General features: G+C 32.0%; 1 protein-coding gene across 3 annotated transcripts in view; it reads right to left on the bottom strand.

The window, feature by feature from the left end:
• Positions 1 to 19,373, bottom strand: part of LRP1B (LDL receptor related protein 1B) — a 1,899,539-nt gene that overhangs the window by 233,415 nt on the left and 1,646,751 nt on the right. For all 3 annotated transcript variants that reach the window (XM_078451331.2, XM_078451332.2, XM_078451333.2), the window contains exons 58-60: positions 18,233 to 18,355; positions 15,814 to 15,995; positions 6,466 to 6,665 (exon numbers count right to left, since the gene is read on the bottom strand). In XM_078451331.2, coding sequence (XP_078307457.2) covers positions 6,466 to 6,665; positions 15,814 to 15,995; positions 18,233 to 18,355 — 505 coding nt within the window. The remainder of the gene's footprint in view (positions 1 to 6,465; positions 6,666 to 15,813; positions 15,996 to 18,232; positions 18,356 to 19,373) is intronic.

The raw sequence follows: 19,373 nt of genomic DNA, 5'->3' as shown, positions 1-19,373 counted from the left end.
ACGAAATCTCTGAGTTGGGGTAGCTATGCAAAGTTATCGAAAAAATTTTTTCTCAGGAGATATTATATAACCTATTTCATAGATAGTTCATTCAGAGAAGGCTGTTACTTTTTAAAGTGCATGAAATCAATGACAAAAGATCTTTACTTTGGTCTCATTTCAGAAATTTGCAGCACAAATTTTGAAATAAAATCTAGATGTTTTTCTATAGGCAGGAGATACAGTTAGTTTGGAAATAACAAACTGTAACATAAAAATGTCCCATTAAAGCAGGGTGTACATTTTTAAGCAACATTTTTGTTCTCTTTACTATCCCAAATGAACTAGTACCTTTATTTATTTTTGAGAGACAAAGAGAGACAGAGCATGAGCAGGGGAGGGGCAGAGAGTGAGGGAGACACAGAATCAGAAGCAGGCTTTAGGCTCTGAGCTGTCAGCACAGAGCCTGATATGGGGCTTGAACTCACGAACCGAGAGATCATGACCTGAGCAGAAGTCAGATGCTTAACAGACTAAGTCACCCTGGTCCCTAAAGGTTTATTACTTCTTATCCACAATCAAAGCCTAAAATTCTCTGAGGATTGTTGCACTTTGAGACTGGTAGGAATCAGTCCCAAACATATATACCTACAAGAATATTATTATGTATATATTTAGAATATTTTATTTTTATATAAAGACACTTATACATTTAAACACTAAGCATTTCAATACAAGAATATTTTAAAATTATCTAATCTTTAACTAGATGTATTTTCTATCTCAAGTGAAAGTAAGAAGAGAAAGAATCATTCAATTTCAATCTTTCTTCCAGATAAATTATCAGGTGTTCTGAAATGCTTTTTAGGGAAAGATACATTACATTAGAGGTTGTTTAATCATATCCTTAGAATTCCTCTTATGCTGACCCTTTTGTTAAAGTTAATGTACCTCTCATCAAAGCAGAGCTTTTCAAGAAGAATCTCTAAGTTATGCCTAATTTGGTACTTATTAAATTCCTTGTAAAATGGACAAATATATGTGATACTAATGTCATCAAAATTAGAAGTTCTTTTTCCCTAGATAAGTGCATAATATAAAATATTCACTTAATATTTGCACCTTGACCACCAATATTTCTGCTATTTTAGGCTTACAGATGCATCTCTCTCCTGTTTTTTATCCAATTAACTTTTGAATGTAATACTTTATCCCCATTCCCACAGCTATAATCACTTCAAGTATTTTCTCCTAAAATATTTTAACAGCCTCTAAATTGGTTGCTTTTCTAGGGTCTTTCATTTTCCATACTGTTGTCAAGTTTAATGACAGCACTCTTTCAGCTAAACACCATCAATGGCTCCCTATGACCTAGAGAATAAATTCCAAATTATTTAGCATACAAGGTCTGTCACAATCTGTCCTAAATTTGCCCATGTTCATCTAGTGACATTATCTCCCTCTTATATAACTTCTAGTCATGGCCAAATTGTATAAACCCCATGCTGCTTCAAGACTCTATTACATCTTTGCACATGCTGTTCCCTCTGTGTGAAGAATCCTTTATACATTTCGCCATATGGAGAACTTGTACCAATATCTCACATTTCTCAAAGATTCCCTTACTTCAGCAATAGCTTTCTTACTACTCCATGCATTTTCAAAATATTTTGCATATTCCTCTAACCCCAATCTAATTTATGTTTTTACTTGCATATCAGCATTTTCCATTATTACAAGTGCTTTAAAACCACAAATTTATTCATCTTTGTAACTTGAGAGCCTAGCATAAGGCATGGCATCGAAAGAGCCATCAATATTTGTTGAATGAATACATGAATGACTGAATGGGCAGATCGAAAGGGAAGAAATCAAAAAACTAAAAAAAAAAAAAATGAACTAATGAAAATTTGATTTAAATAAAACTTACTCAGTCATCCAGGAGCATATATAATATTCTATGGCATCATTTTATTAAACCATATCAATATATAATTATTATAGTAAATACCAGAAAAATGATATACAGAGACATTAGGAAGAGGTTCACAAGACTAAGATTGCATCTAGATGTGCCTAAGCTGGCAAATTGACTGTTTATTTTTTATTTAATTTTGCAATGTGGTGTTTAGACTGGTAGGAAGGTGGGTTGGGGTAGAAGAGATAGCAGAGAAAGATAGATGGAAATTCTTAAGCAAATTGTAAGTCACATATACCATGGAGGTAATCAGATCTATTATTTAGGGCATAGAATTCTGAATTTTTAGAATTTCTTAGGCTGGATAAGTAATAATTAAGTAATGTTTCATGTATGAAGTTACTGAACGGTTAAATAAGAATATGTTTGGAGGAAAAAAAAAACCTGCCAGGGTTTAATTTTTCTCCATTATTAAGATTTGGCTTATCAAATGGAAGCCAAAATTCTGAAATTTCTCATATATCTTTCATATTCTCAAATTACTTTGTCATGATTGACATATCCCACCCTTAATAAGCTTTGGTCCCACTCTCTAAGAATAAATGAGAACAATAACACTAGTCTAGTTAAGAGAATAAGAAAAGAGATCAGTGACCAAACTAATGGGAAAGTTACTATTGATGTCAAAGTCTCATTTTCCACCTCCAAATACACAATCAAGAAACCACAGCATTCTCTATGTCTTTACCAGGAAAGTGCGAGAAATATAAAAATGCTACTCCCCTTCACAAACATGACAAATGAATGCCTCTTTTTCCACTGACTGTGGAATTAGCATAATTTAGGCTGCCTACAATGAGTAGCTCATTAGTAACTACTAGGTAATTGTTGGCTTACATTCAGTTATTGGCAGATGCCTGATAAGATGCTTAATGAATTTTTCATTAGTCTTTCTGAGAAAGCCTTCAGGAGAAAATACTTCTGATGGCATCAACTCTTTTACTTTCTTTTTCTCCCCTGGAGCCTCCAAGTATTTTCAAAATCAAATTTTAAAATGTTGACAACATCATACCTGGGTATCTTTCAGCCAAATATTTTACTCTAATAAATATAGTGCTATTTCTCCCTGCTATATATGTCCTTCTACCCAAAGTCACCATGACTACCATGATTGAAAGACGTTTCATTTATACATATTTAATTTTGTATTAAGTTTTCAAAGCATTAGTCACCCACATATCTGACATCATTTTTAATAATGAATCGGAGATGGAATCAATAGTTTCTAACAGACAACATTTTTAACTACAATTTGTGTTCAAACACGAAGTCTCCAATGCAAATAGGCAAATATTTGATGCCGAAATATATGTTTTCAATATTCACTTATCTGACCAAAACTTGTTTAAATAATATTGTACAGTGAACAGTTTTAGTAGAAAGTAAGACATTCACAACAACCTAGAGCTTTATATAGATGCTAAAAATAAATGGGTTCCTAGTTACATGGGGAAAATACTGATTACCACAATAAAACTTTCAATTATATCATCTGAAAATGTTGCTGAACATTTCATTATTGATTCTTTGGAGAAGATATAACTGCTGAATGCTAAGTGTGATTCTGATTTGTCAACATTACTTTTGCTGTAATTAAAATCCTAAAGTCATCTTTAAATAATTCTTCACTCAAATTTCATCCTGATGAGTTTCTTTATCTCTATAATTGCATTGCCAACACCTAAATAAGTGACTCATCCAACTACACTTGTGATACCTCAATGTTCTTACCCTTAAAAAAGCACCTCAAAAAGCTTTCTGTCAGCTATGATAGTTAGAATAATATATTTGTTTAAACATCAACTGAGAAGAACTTAGGCAAATAATTAAGTGGTATGACTTCAGTGACTTTTGTCTCCTTTGTTTTTATTTGTTTACTTATTCATTTACTTTTAAACTCTGTGACTTGATCCTTCTGAGGACTGCACACTGGCACACATTTGCAAGGTCTCACCTGGCAATAAGATTATCAATAATCCTCTCTTATCATCTCCTCCCATTTCCCTCCACCCAGGGTGTTGTTCTAAGCTTACTGCCAGAGAAGAAAGCAGCCTGATAAGCTAAACCATGCTACTGGGTGGGCTTTCTTTGGGACCTCTCTGTGAAGATAGGTCCCTCTTACTATTTGAAGATAAAAACACCTAATGACAAAGGTGATGTTAGTTCAATAAAGATGAATAAAAAGCCATCAATAAAAAGCCATTTGTCTTCCCTGACTTCAAACTGTCTTCAATCATCAAGACAGTATGGTACTGGCACAAGAACAGACACTCAGATCAATGGAACAGCATAGAGAACCCAGAAATGGGTCCACAAACATATGGCCAACTAATCTTTGACAAAACAGGAAAGAATATCCAATGGAATAAAGACAGTCTCTTCAGCAAGCAGTGCTGGAAAACTGGACAGCGACATGCAGAAGAGTGGACCTGGACCACTTCCTTACACCGTACACAAAAATAAACTCAAAATGGATGAAAGACCTAAATGTAAGACAGGAAACCATCAAAATCCTCAAGGAGAAAGCAGGCAAAAACCTCTTTGACCTTGGCTGCTGTACTTTCTTACTCAACATGTCTCCGGAGGCAAGGGAAACAAAAGCAAAAATGAACTATTGGAACCTCATCAAAGTAAAAAGCTTCTGCACAGCAAAGGAAACAATCCACAAAACTAAAAGGCAACTGACAGAATGGGAGAAGATATCTGCAAACGACATATCAGATAAAGGGTTAGTATCCAAAATCTATAAAGAACTTATCAAACTCAACACCCAAAAAAACAAATAATCCAGTGAAGAAATGGGCAGAGGACATGAACAGACACTTCTCTAAAGAAGACATCCAGATGGCCAACCGACACATGAAAAAATGCTCCACATCACTCATCATCAGGGAAATACAAATCAAAACCACAATGAGATACCACCTCACACCTGTCAGAATGGCTCACATTAACAACTCAGGCAACAACAGATGGTGAGGATGCGGAGAAAGGGGATCTCTTTTGCATTGCTGGTGGGAATGCAAACTGGTGCAGCCACTCTGGAAAACAGTATGGAGGTTCCTCAAAAAATTAAAGTAGAACTACCCTATTACCCAGCAATTGCACTACTAGGTATTTATCCAAGGGATACAGGTGTGCTGTTTTTAAGGGGCACATGCACCCCAATGTTTATAGCAGCACTATCAACAACAGGCAAAGTATGGAAATAACTCAAATGTCCATTGGCAGATAGGTTGATAAAGAAGATATGGTATGTATATACAATGGAGTATTACCCGGCAATCAAAAAGAATGATTCTTTCCATTTGCAACTATGTGGATGGAACTAGAGGGTATTATACTAAGTGAAATTAGTCAGAGAAAGACAAATATCATATGATTTCACTCATATGAGTACTTTAAGAGACAAAAACAGATGAACATAAGGGAAGGGAAGCAAAAATAATAAACAGGGAGGGGGACAAAACATAAGAGACTCTTAAATATGGAGAACAGAGGGTTGCTGGAGGGGTTGTGGAGGGTGGATGGGCTAAAAGGGTAAGGGGCACTAAGGAATCTACTCCTGAAATTATTGTTGCACTATATGCTAACTAACTTGGATGTATATTAAAATATAAAAATAAAAAATAAATAAAAAATTATCTTCTTCATTCTGGGAAAAGTGTCATCTTTAAACCCCTAAAGTATTTTGAGTGTTCACTGGAATTATTTGTGGTTTCTGTTACATCTCTGTCATCTCTGTCTTTGTCATCATGTCCTTCTCCATTGCTCTTAGGAATTCCCTCATCCTCAGCTATTTTTCTTTAAGACCTCCCCGTCATCCCTAATTCCAGTGTTACTTTCCTCATATCTAATTCCTTCATTCATATCCTTTATATTGAGTTTTTTAATCTACTCAGAGTTATAAAAAACAGAAAAATAAAGTATCTGTAGAATTTTATATTCATTCATATTCAAATAATGTCCTGTATGTTACTATAATTTGATGGCTGTTTTCCAGTTTAATTTTAGTGGCCATTGTTGATTAGATAACAATAAATTTGATCATGTATGCAGTAGAATTGATAACTTTTAAATGCTATTACTTCACTGTCTTTCGAGAACTATACTCTTATTTGGTATTTTTAAAAAACTTAGCCCTACCAGATTGCAATAATAATCTTATGTTTACAGGCATATAACCTTCTATCTCAATCCCTTAAGATTGTATGTATATATTAACTAAGAAAAAAATTGTTCATTTACTGTAAAAACTACTTTGAAAGGTACAATTAGAGAAAATATTGCCAATGACTTTTATACATGATTACAGAAATTCTGAGTAAATATATCTAATTCTTATTTACCAATATTGTCATAAAGGAACACGATCATGTAATCTTAAGTTACAAAATTAATTTAATGAGAAAAATTATATATAATGAATACATAAGTGTGTACATATTTTCTAAATGAATAATGTACGTACTGATAAAATACTGAGTCATTTGTGCTACTGGACCAACCTGTGTGTCTATGAGATCCATCCATGTTGCTAAATTCAATATGATTTTCATCAGCCCAGTAGAGTCTACGGTTGACATAATCTATAGTTAGTGCCATAGGTCTGGAAATCTTGGTTTCTATGACAACACTCTGATTGGTTCCATCCATTCCAACACGGCCAATGTGAGGATACTCACAGCAATCAATCCAATACAAATACCTAGGAAAAAAAAATCAATAACAATTTTGTTTACAGACACTCAGGGAGTAAAACATCATATGATATTTCACTTATTTTCTCAGCTATTCCCTAGTTAATTCTTGGTATCTCTAAGAACTGTAACTTCTAAGAAGCATACCTTAATGCAAGCTTTTCTTATGATTTTTATTAAACATATAGTACACTTTGAAATATCCATATAATTTTAAACATGTTTCCTATAGCACACAAACCCCTATATGTATATTATATAACATATAATATATCTGCAAGTGTTAACAAGGTACAGATCTCTAAAACTAACAGAGGTAAGGCTTCAAAACGCATCTGTAATGTTGGAGGAATAACACTATCTAGATATATACTTTTTTCTTTTGGCTCATTACCAGTGAAAAATTCAAAATGATTTATGGAGGAGTACTTTATATTTTCCTGAATATGCATTGTTCAGTGTGGTAGCCTTTAGCTAATTGTGACTCTTTACATTTAAATTCATTAAAATCATATAAAATTAAGTAGACTGAATTGTTCCTCAGTCATACTAGCCACATTTCAAGTGCTAGATAATCATATGTTGGACAACATTGATTTCAATTATGTTATTAGAAGTTCTAGAGTAGGGTATTTCAGGTAGTAGGGAAAAAAACAATAAAAGGAAGAAAATTATATTGCTACTAAAACTAATTGAGGTAAACATAAATATTATATCCCATAAAATGTAAATACTATTTAAGTGATAGGAATTACTGAGGAATTTCTATTTAATTAAACCCATTATTTTTTATCATAGTGGAAAAAGCCACTTTACGTTTTGAATATGTTCCTTCTCTCTATAATTCAAGATATGAGTTAGAGGATCTTTAATGTCCTTTTCACATTCCAACACTAAAACTGAAACTTACTAACCCAATTAGTTGCCCCAGATCCATTCTTTTCTTTTTAGTAAGTGTAGAACCATGGACAATTAATTCTTCAAATTTGGAGAATGTATAATTAAAATAATATGGTATGAAAATTATTCTATATGGTTTATAACTGGCATATTCAGTTTAAAATCAAACTTTTCTTAAAGAAAACTTTTTCTCATACATTCTGACAGTGATAGTTATGTGTAGACATTTTAACCACACACTATAACAAAATAAAAGTTTTGAGGGAAAACCATTTATCAGATACTGGGGTAACATAAATGATAATTGTAAGAAATATGGGCATTTTTGTGCTGACAATCATTTTGGGGTGTTCTGCATAAAGGCAGGGGATAATGGATTATAAAGATTTTTTAAAAGTTCTTTACTAGCAAAAATATCATGAAGAGTCCTAATTAAGCAGGGCAGTTAAAATGAGAAATTTGTATCTATCTGGTAAGGACTAAATGAAAAGTAGATTCAAGAGCTGAGATTCACAGAGAGCTCTGAGAGTGAGAATTTAAAAGCAAATTTGAATCTGGAAATACAACAGTCAAGTTTGTATAAGATGATACTGGAATTGCTAGCCAATGCTTATGTATATCTATGTAGTTTTGCACAAATTGAAAACCTCAAATCATCGAATAATACTAGATATCAAGCCTTTCAGAAATGGATTAAGTGTACTTCTTAAATCTTGAATTATTTTAAGTTATTTAAATCTTGAATTATTATATTTTTATTTATAAAGCAAACATATGTCAACAAACACATTGTGTCTAGAAAACCACACAATATGTTTCTTTCTAGTAAATTTATGGAGGTACACCTTGCTGTCTTGCTGGAGATAATGGCAGTATAGATAAAGGGGAAGAAACTGAATCAGAAAGAAGTAAAAATGCAAAGACAGTTTATCTCATTGAAATCAGAACATTCCTCCTTGCCTTACTGACTCTGAATCTTGGTAACACTAACATAGCAATTTTTTTTTCCCTAATAGATGATATCATATGCCAGCTTCTCTCAACCATGTTAGATATGACCAAATATATTTGGGCTTCTATACAACCATGATGTTTTTGAGACTAAATATAAGCAAATAAAAATTTAAAGCAGTATTGTAATAACTTCTGTAACATTAAAAAGAACATGCCAATTTGGACTTAATTAGAGGCAGTATTCATATTTCTATTTAGCTATTTACTCTACATGTGTTTGCATTATAATTAAAAAACATACCAAAAGTAAAAAAAAAAAAAAAAAAAAGAAAAAAAAAGAAAAGTTTGCTCCATCAAATGTTATCAACAAAGTATTGCAAACTACTGAATGTGAATAATAATGTTTTTGAAGTCATTAAGTAAATTACGAATTCCAAAAGGTCAGACATCCATATAATAGCAATTTACAATTTTTATTTGTAATCTGAATTTTTTTTTTTCTTTTTGGCTAGTCTTATCACCACCTTGAACCAAGATGCCAAGAATAGGAAGAGCACATTTCATGGAGTCTAACATCTGTTACATCAGTCCCAGAAAACTCTCTAACAGCTCTCATCCTAAAATCCTGTCCTTGCCATTCAAACTCTCCTTTTTTAGGCACAAACACACTTCTTCCAGTTCTCCCAACCATTAAAAAATGTGTCAGTTCTAGGGCATCTGGGTGGCTCAGATGGTTAAGCACCTGATTCTTGATTTCAGCTCAGGTCATGATCTCACGATTAGTGAGTTCAAGCCCCGCGTTGGGCTCTGTGCTGACACTGTGGAGCCTGCTTGAGATTCTCTTTCCCTCTCTCTCTGCCTCTCTTTGCTTGCACTCTCTCTCTCTCTCTCAAAATAAATAAACATTAAAAATATATATTTAAAAATGTGTCCGTTCAGCTCAAGTTGGATTATTTACAGTCCCACATTTTCACTTCTCTGTTTCCATGAGATCACTGACCCTTCTCCTTCCCCTTCAATTATATAGATCTTCTCATTCAGACATAATTTGCTTTGCCCTTCTATTATCCACAAATTCTTCCCTGATCAATGTTACTTCACATTTTTCAAGATGGTTACAAGATTGTTAAATGCTTTTTTAAACAAAGTAGGCATCATCTTTTTTATCGTGAGGGCCTTTAATATGCTTTAATCTGACATAGTGATTCTCTCGGAACTATAGTGTCCCTTTCTTTATCACATAGTCTTGGGTGATAGCATTTATTTTCCTAGTAAATAGAAAACAGGAAACAAACTTTGGGAAACTGTGTTTTAGCTTTTCTGTCCTACAGAATTACTTTTTTTTTTTTATTGCATGTATAATTGAGCAATGTATATATTGTAAACATGGGAACCCCCAAAGCAGTAATGATGTAGATTCTCAGGTCTCCTAATCAGATCAGAGAATCTACCTCAATAAGTCAGCGGGTGTAACAAGTGTAATAAACCCAAGAGCATTTTTTTTTTTTTTCCTGAGAGAGAGAGAGAGCATGAGGGAGAGGGAGAATCCCAAGCAGGCTCCACGCTCTGCACAAAGCCCTATGAGGGGCTCAATTACACAACCCTGGGATCATGACCTGAGCCAAGATCAAGAGTCAAAGGCTCAAATGACTGAGCCACCCAGGCACCCCAGCCCAGAACCATTTTTAAGTAGATTGAGAACATATTTTGAAACAATAATTTGTTGAGGCAATATTATGTACCAGATACTTCTTAGAATTAGAACACCGAGATAAACAGATATGATTTTTGTGTTTAAAAATCTCTCAGTGAATACAATGGTGGTAGATGTAAAACAAATGAAAACAATATTATGATAAAACTATTTTACTATGGAGGCACAAAAGAGGGAATAATAATTTTACTTAGATGGAAGAAAGCATGAAAGAAATCTCGTGCTCACTGATAGTTCTTTGAAACATAAATCTTATTTTCATAGCCAGCTTAAGATAAGAATAATCTTTATCTTTTTCAGATTTTAGAACAAAGTATAACTAAATTGACGATTTTAATGCTGTAACAGGTCTTAAAGATAATGTAGCCTAATACCTTCATTTTACTGATAAACTGAGACCATATAAGATTATGTGTGTTGTCATAGTCTACTATGATACAGTTGAAACAAGGGCTCAGGTCTCTAGATTTATAAACTAACTTTTTCTCTAAGCAGAACTATGCAGAGTATTAAGGAAATGAATTCTAGAAACAGATTAATTGGGTTCAAATTTCAGGTCCACATATTACTAGCTATGTGAGTCAGGACACTTTAATTAGCCTACGTGAGCCTGTATTTACTCACATGTTGAAAAGAAAAATAATAATATTAGTTCCCTAATAATTATAGGGAAAAATTTAGAAAACTGATAAGCATGGAGTGTTTAGCAAACATTATTATTATTCATCTGTACTAGATATGTAATATATATCATATAAATGTGTACACTTTCTGTATATTGGTTTTATTTAATAGGTTATTAATAGGTTATTGTGTTTGGTTAATAGGTTAACTGTTGCATCCAGATTGTGTGTATAGTATTACATGATTTTTCTGGATTTTGTGTTATTACATGATTTTTTTATTTAAGTACTTATCAACCAAAAGAGTATATTCTGTTGCATGGAAGAAAAGTATAGTTTAACTGTATTCAGGTATAAATGCGTCTTCACAGACACAGGATTTCTCTCTTATGGGTAGCTACCTTCCGATGGCTAAATTTCATTTCCTTTTCCATACTTAAGCCCTATTACTATACTTTTTTTTTCAAGTTTTTCAATAAGTCTGTACTAGTGTACTGGTATTTTCAACACCTGAAATTCAACTTCTTAAAAACTAGCTGAGTACAAAATTTTTTTAAATAATTAAAGCTGAAAAATGAAAACTTCAGTGAAAGTGTCAAAAGAGGAGTTCTAAATCTCACCCATATAGTAGGTAATGTTTACCTAAGATCACATCTGAAAAACCTCAGCCCCAAATAATATCTACTCTGTAAGTTATAACAAAGTGTGAACTACACAACAGTGCCAGCTGTAACCATAACAACAGACTTCTGTGGTTCCTGAGGATGTCTTTTATAGTTTAATGAAATATACTACATTTCTTTAAAACAAATTAAAGTAGAAGTCTGCTCAGTTTTTACTGTTTTCCCCCCAAAATTTAGGGAATATACTCAGAGACAATTCTTCCAACTGCAATTGTTTCTTATTTGAATTATAATTTTTTTATATTCATTTCCTGTATATTTTGACTAAATATAGGAATATAGGTTTAAAAATTGGTAGGGAAAGGATGGTTTAATGTGGCTGTTTATTTTAATAAAATATTTGTTTCCCCACAGAAATCAGAAACTGAGTTTTCATTCCTGATATACCTTTCCTTCCCTTACAACAAAAGTTCCCTTATGACTCTTGTCCTTGAAACATGCAGGTTATTTACATACTGATGTATTGGTTTGGGTAATGATGCAGGTAAAATGTCCCTGTAGCTATAACCCTATTTGCTGTGTACATCCAGTTGCCCATTTATTATTTCCTTTTGCGGTGAATTTAACAACTTCTGTATTAGGCACAAAAAATGATCAAGCCATGGCCCTTTTGCTAAAAGAACTCATTTTCTAGATGGAGAGATAAATATTTATACCAATAATAGTCATATATACACCTGAAATTAATCTAATATTTTATGTCAATTATACCTCAAAAAATAAATTAAAAAAATTTTAAAGTCATATAATGGAATGTGTTCAATATGTGGGGTCTTCTTAGCCAGAACTGGGGAAAGTTTCACATAGGAACGGATATTTTCTGCTCTTGTTGGAAAAACAGAAAGTTATTCCAACTAGAGGAAAATAAGAAGGGCATTCTACGAAGAAAGAATGACATAAGGCAAGATACAGAAGCATAAAATGCGTCCTTGGCAAATTTATTTTCACTATCATTACCTACATTGGCAATAATCTCTTCCAATCACAAGTTCTTTAAAGTCCTCTTTGCTTTCCCAGAGAGCTTACTTATTCTTTTGTCCTGAAATACCTCCTGCTCTGAAGGGCACTGCATCACTGGCTAATTCTTACTCCACTAGTTTTATCCAGGAAGGTTCTCTGATTCCAGTTGAGATAAAAACATTTTCTATTTCCCCCACCCCCCCCATTTTTATAAACTTAAAAAAAACTGCATTGTATTATAATTATTTATTTACCTACCCACTGAACCATGAAACACCTGGAGATAGCACTGTGCCTTTTATTTTTATACTCCTACCTAGAGCACTGCCAGATGTACACTAAATGTTAAAGAAATGTGAGTTGAATAAATGAATGGGTACATTAATTTTCTGTTAACTAGTCATATCACACATTCACTTTATTGTCTATCATAATGGTCTTTTGCTATGTGATTACCTGAAATAACTTGTTAATCATCCAAAAAGATATAATAATGCTCAGTATGGCTTTAATATTATATTTTCTATTCTACTTTAAAATGTGTATGTGTGTGTGTATTTTTTTCTGCATAAACAACTCTTATAAATATTGATGTAAATAATATTAATTGCCCCAAACTTATGATAAATTAAAACAGTAATTCTCAAACTAAACCAGACAACAGAATGATTAGGATAATTGGATCTCAGCTGAATTTCAATATAACAATCAGGAAGATGATTGATCTGTCTACTTGTATCTTCTTTACCATTCTTACTTAGTAACTACCATATCCAAATTGATATTGTGACCATTGGGATACTATTATTTAAAAAATATAATATTTTTAATATAATAAATATTTTAAATATTATTTTAAATATTATTTTAAATATTTCAAATATTTAAAATATAAAAATATTTTAAATATTATTTTAAATATTAAAATATTTTAAATATTATTTTAAATATTAAAATATTTTAAATAATAAATATTTATTTATTATTGAGAGAGACAGAGAGAGAGAGAGAGAGAGAGAGAGAGAGAGAGCAGGAATGGGGGAGGGGCAGAAAGAGAGGAAGACACAGAATCCAAAGCAGGCTCCAGGCTTTGAGGTGTCAGCACAGAGCCTGACGCAGGGCTTGAATTCACAGACCTCACGATCATGAGTTACTTCATTACATTAGTCCAGTGATCTTTACTCTCCTTTAAACAAATCCTTGCCTTATTCCTCACTAAATATCAGGACAGAAATCACATTTCTCCAGGAAACAGCGGCCAGTAGTATTGGCAAATTCAAAACATGCATAAATTGCAATGTTATTCTGATGTGGAAAGGTACAAGGGGATTTTTATTACATAATATTACAATATAAGTTGATATATTTTGAAGCAGAATTACACAATAATTTAGACAGTTATGGAAACTTCACCCTGAAGCTAGTCTCATAAAAACTAAAATCCAAGTTGTCCTATTGTCTCACTCTGGGGAATGAGAAAAACAGAATGAACAAAAAGGTGTCATTAAATTTTACGTGTTAAAATAGGTAGCTTTAATTGTTTCATAAGAAGATACCATTTTTATCTGTTTCTTTTTGTTATAATGTGGCATATCCATATCATAATAAAATATTATCCAAAATTGAAATCAATGGAGTCTTTCATAACATTTACAATAATTTAGTACTTCACCGTTTTGACTGACACTTTTGATGGATGGGTTTATGTTAACGACAACTTAAGGCTGCCTTTGGTTTACAGGGTAATAATACCTGTAACTGGGAGAAATAAAACTTAAAGCTAGACTCAGCTATGTTCACTAGGCTAGGACATTTTTGTTTTATAACAAGTAAATTCCCCAAACCTTTATGACCTACAGGTAATGTTTGTTTAATATGAAGCATCCTAAAGAGTATGAAAGGAAAAACTAAGTCAGCCATACTGATTTTGAAGAAAAAGGCAATGTTTTGAACATGCTAAAATAAATATCTTCTGATAAAATATTGAAGGAATTAAAGTATTCACATTCTTATGAATGAATGATGATAATAGTCAAACTTATTACATCTGGTCATTATTTCCTGAAACATATTAAAAACAGACTCTCTTGTGATTCTGTTTCGATTAAAATGGAATTGACATTCTTTTGGATTTTCTGTTGCTATGGAAAAGAAAATACTTTAAGAGTTAAAAAGTGGTACATAATTATACAGCAAAAAGTTAAAAGTTGCACATTACCTTGGAAACAGGAGAGTATCTACAGTACAAGGCTTCTCCTATTAGGTACTGCTTCTACCCAAAGTGTTTAAACTTAAGATATAAAATATACTTTGATATGATCACATTGCCAAAGATGAATATAAAGGACCAAAAAACATAGATACAACCTATTAGCAAGAAGCAATGTCTAATTGTTGAATATGTTATGATACAAGCAGTGATTTCATGAAAGTATTAAGTAAAATTAATTTATATAGCAGAAAATTTAGAGCACTACAGTTATAACACTTGTTACTGTGAATGTGTCCTATTTTTAAAAATAAAATTTTCTCTACATTTGCTATTTTAACAGGCATGTTGAGTAGGTTGAACTTCTACAGAGATCATTTTGGAGTATATAATCACTCTAAATTATAGTGCAAAAAAAGAAAAAAAAGGAAAGGCATGCCTTCTCTAACTACCAAAAAAACATAATTAAAAGTGAATGATAATGGTCATAATCCATAAAACTTTAGCAGGCATACACCTAACTTTGACACCTAAGCTCTGACACCTTAATGTGTGTTCATCCCTCACCTGGAATCTCCAGCTTGCTGGCTTTAATCCTTACAATGACTTGCTCTCCTTTCTCACAATGAAATGCAACTGACACACAGCTCCAGTATGAATCGTTCTCAATATTTCCACTATACTATCCTTTTTGAGTGCACAGATAATGCACCTGGTTACTTATTATCCATGGATACTACTTATGTGTCTTGCCCTAAAGTGGTACAGGAATTACATCATCCATATTTGGACTACCACAGTCGTTGCCTTTGCTCCAACACTTAAAGGCAATAAATTTGAGAAATCTGTATGTTTTAATTTCTGATATATTTAGATTACTTAGAAAAATAGTTGTTTAAAACTTTTAAAAATACCTGCTGTTAAATCTCATCATTTCAAATGTTTTTCTTTCTCACTGTGAGAGTCACATTTCTATTTTTGACTTCTCAATAAGAATGTCCACACATTACATTTTATATTGGTTTTCATGTTAAAACCTACAGAATGAGATTTACCACACTGAATGTAACCCACAGTTTCAATCTTTAATTTAAGATTCTCAATGTTACAAACCCAGCTCGAGGATCTAAAGACAGGTCCCTGGGGAACTTCAGCTTTTTGCTAACGAGTATAGTAGGGTACAAGCCATTGAGCTTGGATACTTCAATGATCCTTTTTTCTGTGTCAGACCAATAGAGGTTTTTTCCAATCCAATCGACAGCAAGTGCGTTGGGAACAGCTGTGTTATGCACTACCTAACAAAATAAGAATTTAAAAGGTTAACAATGTAAATACCTACAATAAGCACCGAGTAATTGCTTCTTGATTTTTACAGAGATTATAGAATTCTATTTAAACATTAGAAACGGAATTTAGATAAGCATAAGACATAGAACAAATTTACCCTAATAAAATTACTTGTTTGTGATGTGAGAAATTACCTAATATGTAATCAGTCCCTGAAAATTACATATGGATTTAAGAAGTAAACACCAAAATAAAAAACTGTTGGACAGTTGCAGAGTTGCACATTTTTGTTATACTTGTCTTCTAAAAATTAGGGGCAAAACTATCACATACAGATACATACACACAGAATTATTGATGTTATTAACCTTTAACAGATTTTGGGGAGATACCAATAGCATTCTCCAGTCTCCCAACTGGTTATGCTCTATTTAAATTATCTACAACAAGACAGAAAATGTACATTTGAGAACATACACTATTTTAACCTAACCAAAGGAAGTAAAATTCATACAACTGCTGTGCTTGATTCTAACCCATTACAATATCAACTATAATAAGAACATAAGCTTTGTATGTACAAATATGATGCATATAAAATAACTCAAGATTCTTGGTCTATATGATTACTATTTCTGAGTCCTCAGTTTTTTCAGGATTCTGTGAAATGAGAAACTGAAAGTTGGGGCTGTACAGAAGCCAATGGTCATATAATTAGAGGAAATAAAACAGTAATGAAAGTTTATACTTATCCTTTCACTAATGTTATCAATAGTGAAGATATCTAAATCTATATCTAGATCTTTTATGTCTTGCCCTAAAGTGGTACAGGAATTATATCATCCATATTTGGACTACCACAGTCGTTGCCTTTGCTCCAACACTTAAAGGCAATAAATTTGAGAAATCTGTATGTTTTTAATTTCTGATATAGATATAGATATAGATATATACACATATACATATGACAACATGGTCATTTTCAGCAACCAATGGTATCGATCTACTGTATTGAATTGCAAGACATCTTTTCTTCTTTCTCCCATATTCCAATTTTACAAATTTGGCATGGCTGAAAATTTACATTGTCATCCGTGAATTAGTGAATTAGAAAATCACTAATAAGAAAATCAGTGAATTAGTAATCCCAATAGGAAAAAAAGATTCATTTGTTACCCTATATTATGACATTATTTAAAGTAGTAATAGGTTAGTGGTGGCAAGATATTAGTTAATCCTTTAAAATATTAAAGTATATTCAAAACATATAAAGGTAATTAAAATTTTAAATGTCTTATAAAAATATGATCAAGCTTGGGTAATGTTAGTTTTATAGTTTTTATATACATTTTCAAAGAATTAAAAAAGAAAAATCCATTTCCTTATCTATGCCACATACTGATATTTATAAACTATCAGTTTATATATAAATACATAAATAAAGTTTATACATAAATACAGTCATTACAAATCACCTGAGCCCAACCTAATGGTTGCTCTGGCACTGCATATACACATTTTAAGATTTTATTAATATTTTTGAAATTGATTGCTCCCAATAAAATTTCTGTATGATATTATAGATGGTTACAAAAAAGTTAAGGCAATTGATGGGTTCTATAATACTTGAATTGAAGTGTCTTTATAATATATTTTACTGCATATATACAGTGCAAATAATTTTATTTTAAAACTCAACATAACACAGAAAAGGAGCCAAGTAGCTCATATCTAGAATGTGATATGTATTTAATTATGATACTGTCTAATCAGAACATTCATGATTTTTATAAAAATGCATTCAATTATTTCCAATACAGGAGGTTAATTTTAATAGCGCTGTAATTTCAATCTACAGTCTAGTAATTAATTTTTTTCAATCATAAATTCTCAGACTCAACTTTCCCCTTTTATATAAGTCAATACAATTGAAACTCAGGCACTAATCATTCAAGCCAAAAGCATCCCTCACAATTTCTAGGGCTGTGAATAAGGTTCCGAATGTTATTTAGTCAGTTTTATTTTTATCTTATTGCAAGTAACAGTGTTATAATGAAACATACGGATTAAAAAGCCTCATATTTCATATTTAAAGTATGTATTAACTTGCACTGTACAAATGTGAAATTCAAACCAACCTAATGCATTTTATGATTTGTATCATTACCATCAAATAACATTTTCTATTCAAGTCAGCTATACCAATAAAATATTCAATAATCCCATCATTGTAACATCTAGTTACCTTAATATCACTTCCATTTAAACACATTCTATTTATGCGGCTGCCATTGGGTCGGCTAGAATCAATCCAATAGATGAATTCTTCTCTGTAATCAAAGTCTATAGCAATAACATTGTTTAATCCCTAAAAATAAAAAAGGATATGTTTGAACAATAGTTAATAGAAATTATTTTTAAATGTCTTAGGAGTTTGTAAGAATCACTATCTCCCTTTGAACCTAGACAGTTATAGTTATGACAATGAATAGCATTTGTGACCAATTCTTTTTAAAAGCATCTTATCTTTACATTTCTCTATACCACACATTTAAGATGTTGTAAAATTTATTTGAAAATATTTTCCAAGTAGGTTTCAAAATTTTTGGAATGCTTATAAAGATTAGCCCCTGTTGTGGGTTAAAAAAAAAAAAAATATATATATATATATATATATATATATATATAGTAAAATGAAAGACTCTCACTTTAGGTTAATGTTAAATAAATCTGAATTTAATGTCATTATTGTATGTTCTGTAGAGTAACCAGAAAAGAGCATACACCTAAATTTGCAACAGAAGATCACAGAAGATTTAAGATGAGCTTCAAATAGTCATCTGATGAAAGTCAGAAAAGAAGGTTTAGAAACCAGTTTGTCCAAAATATTTTTTGTCAACAACATAAATTAGCTGCCTTGTTGTTGTTGTTGTTGTTGTGGTTGTGGTTGTTGGGTTTTTTTCTTCTTGAGACCCTCTAGCCAACATAGTGCCATATTAGAATTTACAAGTTATAACCTTAGGTGAGTATTTGACCAAAGAGGAACTGAGTAGCCAACATGTTTTTATCCTACATGGATATATGAGGATATGCCTGCCTTCAGACTCTTGGTTATGCATTTTTTTAACAAGTAACAAAACTTAACATGAATTCAACTGATGGATTTCTGGATGCCCCAGTTTTTTGGTTTGATAGTTGTGCCTTTTGACTGATTTAACAATTGTACATCAGGATCCGGGAATCTTCTTAGGTGCTGAATAATTCAAATAATTGCTGAGGGGCTAATTTAATTCTGACCTTTTGTTAAGGCTCATATATTACTACCCTGATGGACTAACAAAACTTGGATCAGGATTTCCATTGTGTTAACTCATTTTAAGGCTTGG

Source organism: Panthera onca, chromosome C1 (assembly GCF_046562875.1).
Source record: "Panthera onca isolate mPanOnc1 chromosome C1, mPanOnc1 haplotype 2, whole genome shotgun sequence".
NCBI classification, from domain to species: domain Eukaryota; kingdom Metazoa; phylum Chordata; class Mammalia; order Carnivora; family Felidae; genus Panthera; species Panthera onca.
Note: the sequence above shows the minus strand (reverse complement) of the source record. Positions and strands in the feature narration are given on the sequence as shown.